The sequence below is a fragment of the Plectropomus leopardus genome, chromosome 6 (assembly GCF_008729295.1).
Source record: "Plectropomus leopardus isolate mb chromosome 6, YSFRI_Pleo_2.0, whole genome shotgun sequence".
In the NCBI taxonomy this organism is placed as follows: domain Eukaryota; kingdom Metazoa; phylum Chordata; class Actinopteri; order Perciformes; family Serranidae; genus Plectropomus; species Plectropomus leopardus.
The window spans coordinates 18840538-18854177 of NC_056468.1; the positions used below are offsets into that span (position 1 = coordinate 18840538).

General features: G+C 37.7%; 1 protein-coding gene across 3 annotated transcripts in view; it reads left to right on the forward strand.

Moving 5' to 3' along the window:
* Nucleotides 1–1238: 1238 nt before the first annotated feature.
* ap1b1 (adaptor related protein complex 1 subunit beta 1) overlaps nt 1239–13640 on the forward strand; it is a 35219-nt gene continuing 22817 nt past the window's right edge. The window contains exons 1-12 of one of the 3 annotated variants that reach the window (XM_042487808.1): nt 1239–1287; nt 3143–3203; nt 5587–5692; nt 5789–5924; nt 6577–6822; nt 7081–7271; nt 7376–7597; nt 7790–7910; nt 8753–8848; nt 9618–9733; nt 10725–10890; nt 12824–12922. In XM_042487808.1, the coding sequence (XP_042343742.1) occupies nt 3167–3203; nt 5587–5692; nt 5789–5924; nt 6577–6822; nt 7081–7271; nt 7376–7597; nt 7790–7910; nt 8753–8848; nt 9618–9733; nt 10725–10890; nt 12824–12922 (1536 nt within the window). In that variant the 5' untranslated portion in view covers nt 1239–1287; nt 3143–3166. Of the gene's footprint in view, nt 1288–1366; nt 1373–1492; nt 1579–3142; nt 3204–5586; nt 5693–5788; nt 5925–6576; nt 6823–7080; nt 7272–7375; nt 7598–7789; nt 7911–8752; nt 8849–9617; nt 9734–10724; nt 10891–12823; nt 12923–13640 lie in introns of those variants that run through there. The other 2 variants (XM_042487809.1, XM_042487806.1) reach the window with 2 other exon arrangements.

The window sequence follows — 13640 nt, forward strand, 5'->3', positions numbered from 1 at the left end:
ATTTGTAGTTCCAGGGGGGTCATGATATATCATATCTGGTCTGACTTAGGACAAAACTTAGTAAACACCTCTGATTTAACACAGTGTAAACTAATATACAAAACATGGACATAATATGACAAACACCTCTCAGTATGACATAATTCATGTGCAGGGTTTAATCTGCATTAGCCATGCACAGAAATAAACTAGCACCTGAATGTATTAATAGCTATTGTATTTACACTTCATAATTATGTTGTTCTTATAGTAACTCTTTCAAAATGATGTGCTTGTTTTAGTACGTAACTTAAATTTAATATTTTGACAATTAGTCTTTATGTTGTTAACTTTTAGAGGTCAATGGAAATGTTATGTAGCCTACTGCATCTTAAGAATGTAATTAAGTTGATGTACTTAAGTACAAAATTAAGGTACTTGTCCATTACTTGAGTATTTTCTGTCCATACCACTTTATATTTTTACTCCACTACATTTCAGAGGGAACCATTTTAATTTTCACTTCTCTACATTTAACTGAGCCCTGGTTACATTAAAATTTAAGATTTCTGTATAAAAAATACAAGAAGAGTTTATAAAACATGATTTTTTTTTGTTAAAAGTTAAAATACCCAAACGTTTATACAAGCACAGCTGTATAAACGTTATTTTCATTTGTTTCTACAGTTCAGCTTTGAGATTTTGGGGTGTTTTCTATTTCTTTTATAGCTTTCAATTTGTTGGGTGTCTTTGTTTCTCTAATTTTGTGGTAGCTTCTTTATGTATTTGAGGTAATCTATCTCTCTCTCTCTCTCTCTCTCTCTCTCTCTCTCTCTCTCTATCTATCTATCTATCTATCTATCTATCTATCTATATATATATATATATATATATATATATATATATATATATATATATATATATATATAGTATTATATTTATATTTATATGTTTAAATAATTTTTTAAAGATATTTAGGGGGTTTATTGGGTTTTTTTTTTGTTTGGTTGGTTGGATAATTTTTATACCCTACTTACCTTTATTTAAGTAATATTTTCAATGTAGGGCTTTACTTCGAAGTATTTTTATAATGTGGTATTGGTACTTTTACCAAAATAAAAGATGTGCATACTGCTTTCACCACTGTTGATAGATTTGTTGAACCACTGTAGTTCCCAAAATTTCTGAACAGCTCTCTCTGAGAGCTGACGCTGCCTGTCTGTTTGCAAACGTTATTTTGTGGAAAGACGGAAGTAAATCAAGTGGGAGGGGACGAAGGCCATCACAGCCCCTACTACGCCTGTCACGGTAAGATGTTTGTGCAGATTTTCTCTCCAAATTCACAGTGTGGTTGGTCTAATTTTAAACTCCAGAAGGTACGCTAATTCTTTCGGTAAGGTTTGAACCGGGTGGACAGATTAAGAGCTTAACTATCCCGGCAAAGGCTTCCTTAAGCCCGTGCTTAGAAGGTCATGTCTCAGCTGTGCGAGCTACAAAAGTGGCCACTGTCAGGCACACAGCACCAGACAGCTAGCCTTTAGCACCAGTTTCATTCATCTAACTGCCGCAAAAATGCAGGAATGGGCGAATCAATTATGCGTGAGTAATTGATCGGCTGGCATCGTTGTCTGCAGAGCTATCTGCAGTCGTTTAACCAACGTTATCGTCACATATTGTAGTTTTCTTCCAACTGAATGATACACTCGAGCCTGCTAAGCTAACGTTAACGTCCCGGTAGCCTGATGTTAGCCAGCTAGCGAACCTTTCCTTATTACTTTTTGGGCTAAGTTAGTGGTAAAGTCAGCTATTGTGAAGTACTCGTGTTGTTAGTCTGGCATTTATTTAGGTATATACTATTAGTACAGTGTCAGTATGGCTTGGCAGCAGCGTGAATTATCGTAAATATGGTCTTGTTAGCTAACGTTAGCTTCGGCGTCAGTCGGTTAGCTTGTGGCTAACTGCCTGTCTCATGTTGACAGAAACCTGAAACTCAATTAATAATGAAACTACTACGCTAGATTAATGAAACCCTCTAATTTAATCATTGCAGATTTTTATCTCAAATAACCGATAGGCCCATGACATTTGCTTAGACATGTTACCTAATACATTAACTGTTGACATCACTGTGTTTGAGCATCATTTCCCTGCAAGTTTCGTTAAATTTTACGATATTTAAAGTCAGTCTGAGTAATGAAAGGGTAATGAAGTTATTAGCCATACTAATTTTTACCGAGGGGCCATCTGTGTCATTCAGTGTAGAACTGCTGGGGACTGCATCACTATTTGTATTACGGTAATGAAGTATCTTAATCACGATATAATGTTATTTTTTAACAGTATGGCCCCAAGTTAAGAAAAAAAATAAAAAATAAAAAAGTCAGATTTCTCTGCAATATTACTGTGTTGTCAATAACTTATTCACTTTATATTCAGGGCCAAACCAAAAGAAAATAGAGGCAACATAATATGTAGTGTATTGATCATGTGCACAAGCCATATGTTTCTTAAAAGTACACAGCAGTTTATATGACAATAAAGGTCATGGTAAGTATTTTTTAATTAATACTGCCTTTTTTTCCCCCATTGTGGGATTTTGGTTCGCTTTTAATGTGAACATGTAATTTTCTTTCGGGTTACACTGTACAGCATTCCCGTTAACTTGAACACCAGGGGTGGAAATCAGCACTAGCCAACCAGCCAAATGCTGGTAAAATATGCCATTGGCTGCTAGATTTGGTTCACTCACCATCCAAAAAAAAAACGCAATAGCAATCTACTGAGTGGCAGGTAAATTTTGGAATCCATCAGCAACAGTGGAAAAAAGTTTTAGTTCAGGAAGTATTGTTGTCTAAATTCTGCACCAAGAGTGACAATCACCAGGAAATACATATAGCTATATGCTACAGAAGTTGACTCAGTAAATTAGACATTGTTGGCCACACACATGCTGACCAACAGAATCCATGAAGAGGAGATAATAACGTTGGTTTTCTTAGCAAAATCCATTGTTATTGTCTCTTGTGGAGTACTGCCACTTGTTCAAGAGAAGACAGGAATTCCCTGTATTTCCCTGTGCTTGCACTTCTAGTGTTTCCTGTTGCTCTTGCGATGCTCCAAGTTTCCACTCAGGAAAAGATTTCACAGTCTTTATCTTTTGCAGGAGAATCGACAATTTGGATCCAAGATGACGGACTCCAAGTACTTCACCACCACCAAGAAAGGTCTGATAGATTACTATTTGTTAATTTAAAAGATAAATGATTTACCATGTAAAACTTCTTAGTGACAAGTTACAGTTTTCTTTTTATATTCTGTTCTCAATCATTTTAATGTGTTATTTTTAAGTAAATGCACGTGTACTTTGTGGCCTGGTCAGATGAGTGGTGCTGAATTATTGTCTCTGCAAAGGGAGACCTTAACTTCTTTTTTTTTGGTTGTCCATGTAGCCCAATTAATTTAAAGTTATTCAGTGGTTTCGGAGAAATTTATTTGGATTTATTCAAAGCAAGATTGTACATGACACGATCATCATCATACAATCTAAGAAGCCAAAAGGGCTTTCTCAATTAAACATTTCTCCTCAATGTGTGTTCAGTTAAAGCTTGAGTCGCTAAATATACATGGCCATCACCAATACTGAAATGACCTAACGAGACATTAAAAAAAAAAAAACAAATTTGCGATCATACTTTGCATCAACATTGTTGCCAAGAACTGAACAGCTCTGGTTATTGTAAATCAGATTAGACATATTGAGCATTAGCTGGCAGAGATTTGACTGTCCTGCTGTGCTGCTGCTGCATTTGTGTGGCTCTCTTTCTCACATGACCCAAAATGACCATGTTTCCACACACAGGGCTTAGGGAATGCAAACAGATGCTTATTAGTGAAAGTGTTTGACATCTTATATTTGTTAGGATTGACTCAAGACATAAGAGCATGTTTCTTTCAGTATGAGCATTTTCTGTGAATCTGCCCAATGTTGCTGTGTGCAGTCTGTTGCTAAAATCTTAAAGGAGATTAGGAGTGATTAGTAGGTACTTTACAAGGTCTGGGAAACTCAAAATGCGCAGACTCAAATTTAAGCCAAAAATTGTCATTGTACTGACAGTGTATGTTTATGTAGTCTAATTTGTGCAGAAAGACATGTCAGTGACTCTGCAAGGAAAAGTAAACTAAATAAAGGTGGGGCTCTTTCAGTTTTAAAAAAAGCAACAAAAAAACCTTAAATGATGGCATCTCCACTATCATAAAGATCAGCTTGCGACCAGTTCATATTAACAAGATTTTATTTCTGTTATAGTACATCATCATCCAAAGGTATGCAAACTAACATGAAATTAAATTGATATTAAGTGCATTGAGCTGCGTTCCAGTGTCACGCTTTACCTATGACAAGGCGCGTGTGCGCACACACACACACACACACACACACACACACACACACACACACACACACACACCACACACACACACACACACACTCAAAAAAAAACAAAAAAACCCAAAACCTTAATGCCAAGTTTTGCTTTGATAATTCATAAAAGATGATATTGTATAATCGCCCAGCATTACTCATCAACAGTCAGGTGTCATCACAGGCTATGGTTGCACACCAGTATTACACCATTACTGTGAAAAAAATGAAAATTACTGTGCTGAATTGGATGCTGGTCATATAAACAGCATAGTTTCTTTAAATATTCAGAATCGGGATGTATTCCTTATTTTACATTTTACGATTAAGACATGGGATATACAGGTATTATTTGGGTTTGAGAAGCATCATCTGGGCATGTATACAGCCATTTCGCAGTTTGTGACACACGGCCTTTTGTCTGTTTATGATCCAACAAGTCCGCCAGCAGTAGGAAACTGAAAAAAAAATCCTATTTTGATGCAAAGAGGCAAAATGATAAACAGTTCCAGCTGTTCTACTTCTCCATATTTTGACATGATAAACGACATGTTAGGGCACGTTAATCAAAGTGTTCAAGATTGCATGTAAACAGAATTTTTAGTGAAATATTAATTTTCATAAGACATCTAAACAGCTTAGTAGGAATATTGTATTTTTCAAAATATATTTTGTGCATGTGAACGTACTTGTGCACTCTCATTTGCCATGTTATTGGAGCTCTAAGTCTGCAGCTGTTCTGAATACTAATGAGCACATCCTGCTGCAGCTTTGTAATGAACGCTTTATATCAGTGGATCACTAGAAGGCTTAATCACCAAAGTTGGTGATGGACTAACTAATATAATAATCAAGTTATGAACTAGTTTTGGTTTTAGATATTGGAAGTGAAGTAGTGGAGGAAGCAGCAGCCACAGTGAGCTGATTATACAAAGAATGCAGGTGATGTGGGCTTAGCTATAACCTCAACTTTAACTGTGCTGTTGTATAAAAAAATCATTAATGCACTCTGTGTCAGGATGGTTGCTTGCAGCATGCGCACCTCAACATCTGACAACCAGTACCACCCACCAGTATCAGAAACTGCAAGAAAAGAGGTCAATGCTTCTCAGTTCTCCTGTCCACCCCCAGCATCACAGTCAGATTTCATGATGTGTCATTACCTTTTTTTTCTCTTGTGTGTACAGGGGAGATCTTTGAGCTCAAGGCAGAGCTTAACAGTGATAAGAAAGAGAAGAAGAAGGAGGCTGTGAAGAAGGTCATTGCATCCATGACAGTTGGCAAGGATGTCAGGTGAGTCAGGGAAACATTCCCACCTAAATAATGAACTGTAACAAATCACCCGCCATTTTGAGTTAGTATTCACATCATGCCTTGTCCCTTCTTCAGCGCTCTGTTCCCAGATGTTGTAAACTGCATGCAGACGGACAACCTGGAGCTGAAAAAGCTGGTCTACCTCTACCTGATGAACTATGCCAAGAGTCAGCCAGACATGGCTATCATGGCTGTTAACACTTTTGTAAAGGTAAAGCTCAATATGTCATAAATATGTAGAAACTATATTCAATGATTTATATTTCTATGTATAATTTACCACTAGAGTAGTAGCAGTACTTGTGCAATTAGATCTTGCGGTGCTATAAAAAGATTTGTGCAGTACTTGAGTTCATGCACAACTTACAAAAGTAAATATATTAATTTTACTTGGAAAATTGTTAACGTAAATATTACAATTCCATAACTGAGACAAACTGTTGGTACCTGGACGTTTCTGACTGTGCTGGTGTTATATACAGGGCTATGGAAATGTTTGTGTAGTACTGTGTGATTAGGAGAATAAATATTCTTTTGCTAATTTGAACCTACTCATGCATGCTGTTTTGGGCTACGCTTCTCTGCACAGCTGTTTAATGTGGCCTGTCATTATCTCTCTAAATTCAATGAGATAATTACAAAACCTCAAAGTTTTTAAGTTAAAAACAGCCACCTGTTTTCTTATATTTTTCCTTCTTCCCTTTTATCATACAACAGGGACGCCTTAATATATGATAATTTAATTCTTTACAGAATGCAAACAAACATTAGATACATTAAAAATGTCCTTCTGAGGATGTAGTTTGATATAGAAAAAAAATCAAAAGTGACCAAACCTAAACTTCTCTGACCCACTCATCTAGGACTGTGAAGACCCTAACCCTCTAATCCGGGCCCTTGCTGTTCGTACAATGGGCTGCATCCGTGTGGACAAGATCACTGAGTACCTCTGCGAGCCATTGCGGAAATGTCTGAAGGATGAAGACCCGTATGTGAGGAAGACAGCAGCTGTGTGTGTAGCAAAGCTTCATGATATCAATGCCCAGTTGGTAGAGGACCAAGGCTTCCTGGACACCCTCAAAGACCTCATCTCTGACTCCAACCCCATGGTATGACTGCTTCAGGCAGCCTGCTAGCTGGCTATTGAACCAGACAGATTTGATTTCTTACTTACGAGAGTGGTGACACAGCTGGCTACAAGCCCCAGCTCTGCCTTTCACTGATAAGCTCTTTGCTGGCATACAGATGCTCTACGTGTTGCCAGAATTGTGTTTGTGTAATGACCTCTTGTTTATATCCTAATGCAGCTGGGGGCTTTTGTTCTTTTTTCTGTAAGTGTTTATCTTTACTCTTGTCTTCATCTTTAGGTCGTAGCAAACGCAGTGGCAGCTCTGTCTGAGATAGCAGAGTCTCACCCCAACAGTAATCTCCTGGACCTGAACCCTCAGACCATCAACAAGTTGCTGACAGCTTTAAATGAGTGTACAGAGTGGGGACAGATATTCATTCTTGACTGCCTGGCCAATTACACACCTCGTGATGACCGCGAGTCCCAAAGGTAGGAGAAACTGCTGCCTTCATTAACACTGCGTGACACTTAGCAGGTTTACTTATTAAAGCCTGTCTAATTGTATTTTCTCTCCCAATATCAACATCTGTTAGCATCTGCGAGCGTGTGACCCCACGGCTCTCCCACGCCAACTCTGCAGTGGTGTTGTCAGCTGTAAAAGTTTTAATGAAGTTCATGGAGATGTTGCCCAAAGACTTGGACTACTATGGCACCTTGCTGAAGAAGCTTGCCCCTCCACTGGTCACTCTCCTCTCTGCTGAGCCCGAGTTGCAATATGTGGCTCTTAGGAACATCAACCTCATCGTACAGAGACGGTAAATTTGGGGAGGTGACCTGAGGATGTCTCTTTACTATTATTAACACTTTGGGAACATCAGGCCCTAATTAAAGTTGCATTTACTGTAGCATAGTACATTTCAGTTGAATTCCTTTTTACTTTACTGTTACAATCTTACAATCTTAGTTGATTGCCTCAATTAACAAGAAATGTTGGTGTCCCCTTTTAGCCCAGAGATCTTGAAACATGAGATGAAGGTTTTCTTTGTAAAGTACAATGACCCAATCTATGTCAAACTGGAGAAGCTGGACATAATGATCCGCCTTGCATCTCAAGCAAACATCGCTCAGGTAACACACACACACAAACAAACAGTTGTAATATTTCATTGAGATGGAAAAGTTGAAAGCAGTTATCTCAGCAGGGTTCCCAAAGTCATAACATTCCTGGAAAAGTTATTAAGTTAGAAAACTCTTCTTCAGACCTGGAAAATGCTTGGAATGAACAGAATGTTTTGGAAAAGTACTGAGTATATATTGTTTTGGTTATTATTTAAAATATGTTTATAAAAATTCAGAAATGTTTAACCTTACACGACTTACATTCTTGTATTACCTATTTAAAAATCTGACCATTAAAACATCACAGATATATATAAATATACGTGATACACATTCCTTTATAAGGCTAGTTGGCAGCGGGAATGCCTAATATTTAAAAAAGTTAGCAATCACTAATCGTTTGTGTATATGCAAATGCCGGGGAAGTGTGTGTTTAATTGTGTATGGCTTTTGAATGACAAATATTATACATGGCTCGAGAGAGAGAGAGAGACAGACCCTAGCCACACAAGATGGAGGCTTTTCACAAAAACATTTAAAATTTTGGTGCAGAAGGTATAGTGGCCAAATTTAGTTGTGGGGAAAAGAAGTGTGCGTTCCTCCCCTCATCTGGAATTGGACCCTAATTCAAATCACTTGGCAGAGAGGTGCTAATGCATGCTATTTTTTTTAACTACTTACATAAATGAATGGAAATGGTATAAAATATTATGGAAAAGTTTGTAAAATTCATTGGTAAAACTGCATGGGAACCATGTCTTAGAGTGCTTTTAATAAAGCTAATAAAGATAATAAAGATGTTGTTCACAAGATCATCTGAGTGACGCTTCTGCTCGTCTGACTCGCTGCAGGTCCTGGCTGAGCTGAAGGAGTACGCTACTGAGGTGGATGTGGACTTTGTCCGTAAAGCAGTCAGAGCCATTGGCCGCTGTGCCATCAAAGTAGAGGTGGGTGAAGAGTCATACTGTCACCAGATGTTTTGTTGGTCCGTTTACATGATTGTTCACATTTACTGCTCCTTTGACCTTAACAGATCTGTAAACCATAAAAGACACAGTTGTGTTTTATACAAGGCAGCTCTGTCATGTATTCTCATTCCCCCTTTGTTTTCTTATTCGTCTTCCCTTTTTTATTTATTCTTATATTTTTGTATTTTTTTAATGTATTTTATAGTCATGCTGTTGCTGATTTAATTTAGTTTGTCTTAGTATATTTTTTTCTTTTCTCTATATCCACAGATCTTCTCTTAGTTAATTATATATATTCATGTGAAGGGTTTTGTATTGTATGTATGCTCTTTGTGTCGAAAACTTCATAAATAAATCATACATAAAATAACAACTAATTACGGTTAAACTTATACTATGGATTATTACGGTTTCCATATTTGACATCTAAGAGTATACAGTACATCATGGTATTTTCCTCTCAAAATTTCAGTAGAATGAACTTGAAATGAACACAGGACTATTTACAAGCTGAAGCCTGGACTGAAGGAATTATTTAAGCTTCAAGTTAAATATACTTAATGATGCTCTAGTATTCCTAGTATTTAACATCACAGAATAATTCCTTTAATAATATATAATATTTCATAGCCCATAAGCCTTTATTAAAAGTGATAATTCCACTGCAGTATAGATAAATGCATTTATCTATACTGTCTTTAATCTGCAGGCCTCTTGTGACAGAATTTGTTTTTCTCACCCTTATTAGCAATCAGCAGAGCGCTGTGTCAGCACGCTGTTAGACCTCATCCAAACCAAGGTCAACTATGTGGTGCAGGAGGCCATTGTGGTCATCAAGGACATCTTCCGCAAGTACCCCAACAAGTAGGTTCTCTCTGAGGCATCAGTGTGGTCATTTGCACTTTCATGGTTAACACTTTGTTATCCACATTCAACTTTAACAGTCTGATGTTGAGATTTAAGAGCTATCTCCTCCACACACTGTTATACTCAAGCAGACACCCGTACTGTTCCACTTCAGTGACCCTCAGATTATTTTCTCTTGGTCTGAAAATTTGCAGAGTGAAAGCTCATTAGGAAGACAAAGTCTTTTCAGCTTAGCATTTATTCTGAAAGGCATGCATAAGAGTTTTCAGAGAAGAAAACTGTCCTCAGTAACACAGTGTGTTTCTAGTGGACGGCACTTTAAAACTCTGTCTCAATTGCACCTGGTCAAAGGTCAGGCAGATTCGACTGGAGCGTGACTTCTGCTGTGGATCCAACAGAGTGGGTTCATGTGCCAGACAGAAACCTCTCCCACACAGCGGTAGACTATCACTGAGAAGTCGTGAGTCTCCAAGGGAGCAGCTTTGGAAAGTTTCCAGCTCAGCATGGCCCAAGCCTTTAGCTATATGATTCACTACCACTCAAACTGCTGCCTTTTCAGTTAATTAGACCTCAACAAAATCTTTCTGCCTTGCCAAGTCTTGTAATGAAAGTAGTATGTAAATGAAATAAGTTATTATCCTGACTTCAGTGCAGATCAAAAGACATTGTCCGGTTGAACATTTAGCAAGCTAAAGACCCAAAGAGCAAACCAGAGCAGAGAAGACCATTAATATTGGATTCACATTTGTCAGGCTGCTGGAACACACAACTGCAAAGTAATGCCAGTGTTGCTCCGTGTGTGCCGGATGTGAAAGTAGGCAGTTGTGTGCTAACATGTTTTACAAGTTGGTGTCATATGGTGACTGTTCACCTGTCGGCCTGTTTTGCTGTGTATTTCTATCCCTCTTTTTCTGAATAAATTAATGAGATAATGCGTTTATTTTTTGTCTTTGTTGTTCAGTGCATATAATGTTGTAACTGTTTTCAGGTATGAGAGCGTGATTGCCACCCTATGTGAAAACCTGGACTCCCTGGATGAGCCGGAGGCTCGCGCTGCCATGATCTGGATTGTGGGAGAGTATGCTGAGCGCATCGACAACGCTGATGAGCTACTGGAGAGCTTTTTGGAGGGTTTCCATGATGAAAGCACTCAGGTGTGTTTGTGTGGAGAGTGTGGCGAGATTGTTGTTCCAAAAATGGGAAGTCCATTTTTAATGGTAATGGCACCAATAATTGCAGCCAGTGCTAGCAGTAAGTAGCACACAGTGGTTTCTGTAGTTGGAAATAATTAAAGTTATTGTAAGCTGCTGCAGGGAGGTAAAAAATGGAAGTGAGATGTCATATACAAATGCAGTACTGCAACAGAGAACAGGACAGACTAATTAAATTGACAAAATCTGCAATACCATAAGAGAAATTAAAAATTAGAATCCTAGATGAGAAGTATATGTAATTTTACTAACAGTACTTAATAAGATGTAATGGGGATAATGGGAACACTTTTTATGTCTGGCTCAGACCCACATTTTGTGGAAAAGCCTGTCTTCACTCTGGAGAGCTCTCTGCCACAGTTCGTTGTGGGATTACAACAGGCTTTACTTGGTTAGACGGCTCCCTTCAAGTAGTAGACCTATTCCCATATTATTCTTTTGGAGAAGCTTTTCTGATGATATTAAGTGATTTTGTGGTTACAAAGGAATGTATTATGCATAAAATGTTCATTTTTGTGCTGTTTGGTAACAGCAGATTAAAGTAGTAGTTGAATCTTTACTGTTTAGCAGGGAGCAGCATCTAAGCTTTCAAGCTTAAGACCTGAGAAGTGAAAGGAGTTTAATCTTTATATGTTATGTGTTAACTGTATTTCAGTACAGGTCATTTTTAAAAGATCACTGTTAAGATCTGTGTTGTGCTAATGAAAATTAGCTGCAGATACCAGTTACTTCTCCAAATGGTAGTTGAATGACTTTAATAAAATAGTAAGTGTGTCTTAGACATTTGACAGTATTTCTTTTTTGGACAGGTCTAATGAAATAAAAATGATAAGTTATTTACACACGGAGGTTCATCCTCCTAACCTAAAAAGTAATTGAAATCCTGTGCATGGACTAAAACTCAAAACTATAGGCATATTTTTGTCCTTGATCTCGAGGAAGAAAAATAAGGACCATATTTCCAGGACAGCGAGCTCAAATTGCCTGACTGTCAGCAATTGTGGTCAGTGACAGCCTAATGCTGATTCATTGATTGATTGAATGATTCATGCCAGTTCTTGTGACGCCGTAAGGTTCGGTGACTTGTGATGCACTGGTCTAACAGCAGGTCCTGCAGCCTTTCGAATAACATTTGTCATTAATAACTTATTGAAAGATAGTGTGCAATAGTCCAAATTCTGTTCTTTCTGTCTCTGTCTTTGTCAAACATACACACACACATAAGGCAGAGCCACTGAACGCCATTCACCTTAGCCATGCATCACTATAGGTGACATAGGAATATAACTGGAAAAAAAATCTGTTAATATGCTTTGGTTGTCTGCTATGATCAAGACAAAAGTAGCGTGTAAGGAGCCCATTTAAATTTCAGTAACTGTAATTGTCTTATTTTTATGAAAGAGCACAAGTTACATGTCTAATCACTGCCAAAGGTAGTGGAATTACAGTAGCACCAACACTGTTTTAAATAGGGGGCCGACTGATATTGTTTTTTCAGGGTCAATACTGCTTTCAATATTACTTTCGATACTATACTATTAGAAATGAAAATGAATAAATAAAAATTAAAATGAATAAATACAAATAGCTCCCTGAGGTTTTACAAAGTAAAAGTTCTCCCATGCTGACACTTTCTTTGCACTTTTTAATTAGTTGATTTTATCGGCGATCATTGAAATAAAACACTGAAACAGATAATTGGCAAAATGCCAAATATCGGCCCCAATAATTTGCCAGGCTGATAATCTGTTGACCCCTAATTTTAAACCTTGCCGCTGTTTACAATGTTAGGCAAAATTATATGTACGCTTGCTATGTTTTAAATGTAGTACGTTAGCTGTTGTAAAGTACTCTATGTGTTAACTGTGTCCTCTAGGTGCAGCTGCAGCTGCTGACGGCAATCGTCAAGTTGTTCCTGAAAAAGCCCACCGAGACCCAGGAGCTAGTGCAGCAGGTGTTGAGCTTAGCCACACAGGTGAGAAAACCCCCCCACACACATATAAGTTGCTTCCATCGTGTCTCTCCACACATTTGACAATCTTCACTTACTGTCTCGTTCTCTGGAATTGCTTTCCATGTTTTCCTCTAGTTTGTGTTCTATGTTCTCGTCAGACATGACTTCAGACTTTGCTCTTTTTTGTATCTTTTCCGATAAGTACTTCTATCCTTAATTTCCCTCATTTCAGGGACACAGGAGTATTGTAATGACAATATGGATCTGGCTCTTCCCTCAGTAATGACTGCCGTGGTTTGAGCTGACTCTGCTGCTACACTAATTGTCTTTTAATGGTTTTAGGTAACAAGTTGATTTAAAAAATGCAAACAAACACTCTGATAATTCGATGAAGTATCATCAAGCCAAAATAATCTTGTTATGTGATATTATGTTACAGTTCATTTAAATAACAATCCACCTATTTGTCTTAATACAGATGTGAAAAATGGCTATGGCCTCACTACACACTGTACGTGTCTGCATGTTGGAAAAATTTAAGTCCAGATGATATGATATATCAGAGTATCTAGCTTTAGTATTGTGATGTAGTTCCGATGGAAACAGGATAGGCAGGATATAACGTTAACATTGGGAGGTATTTGATTTAACGGCTGGAAAGTGGGCGTGTCTTAACAGTGGTGGAAAGGGATAGCAGTAAATGTCAGGAAGAAAGAGGCAAAGCCAATTATATGCTTCA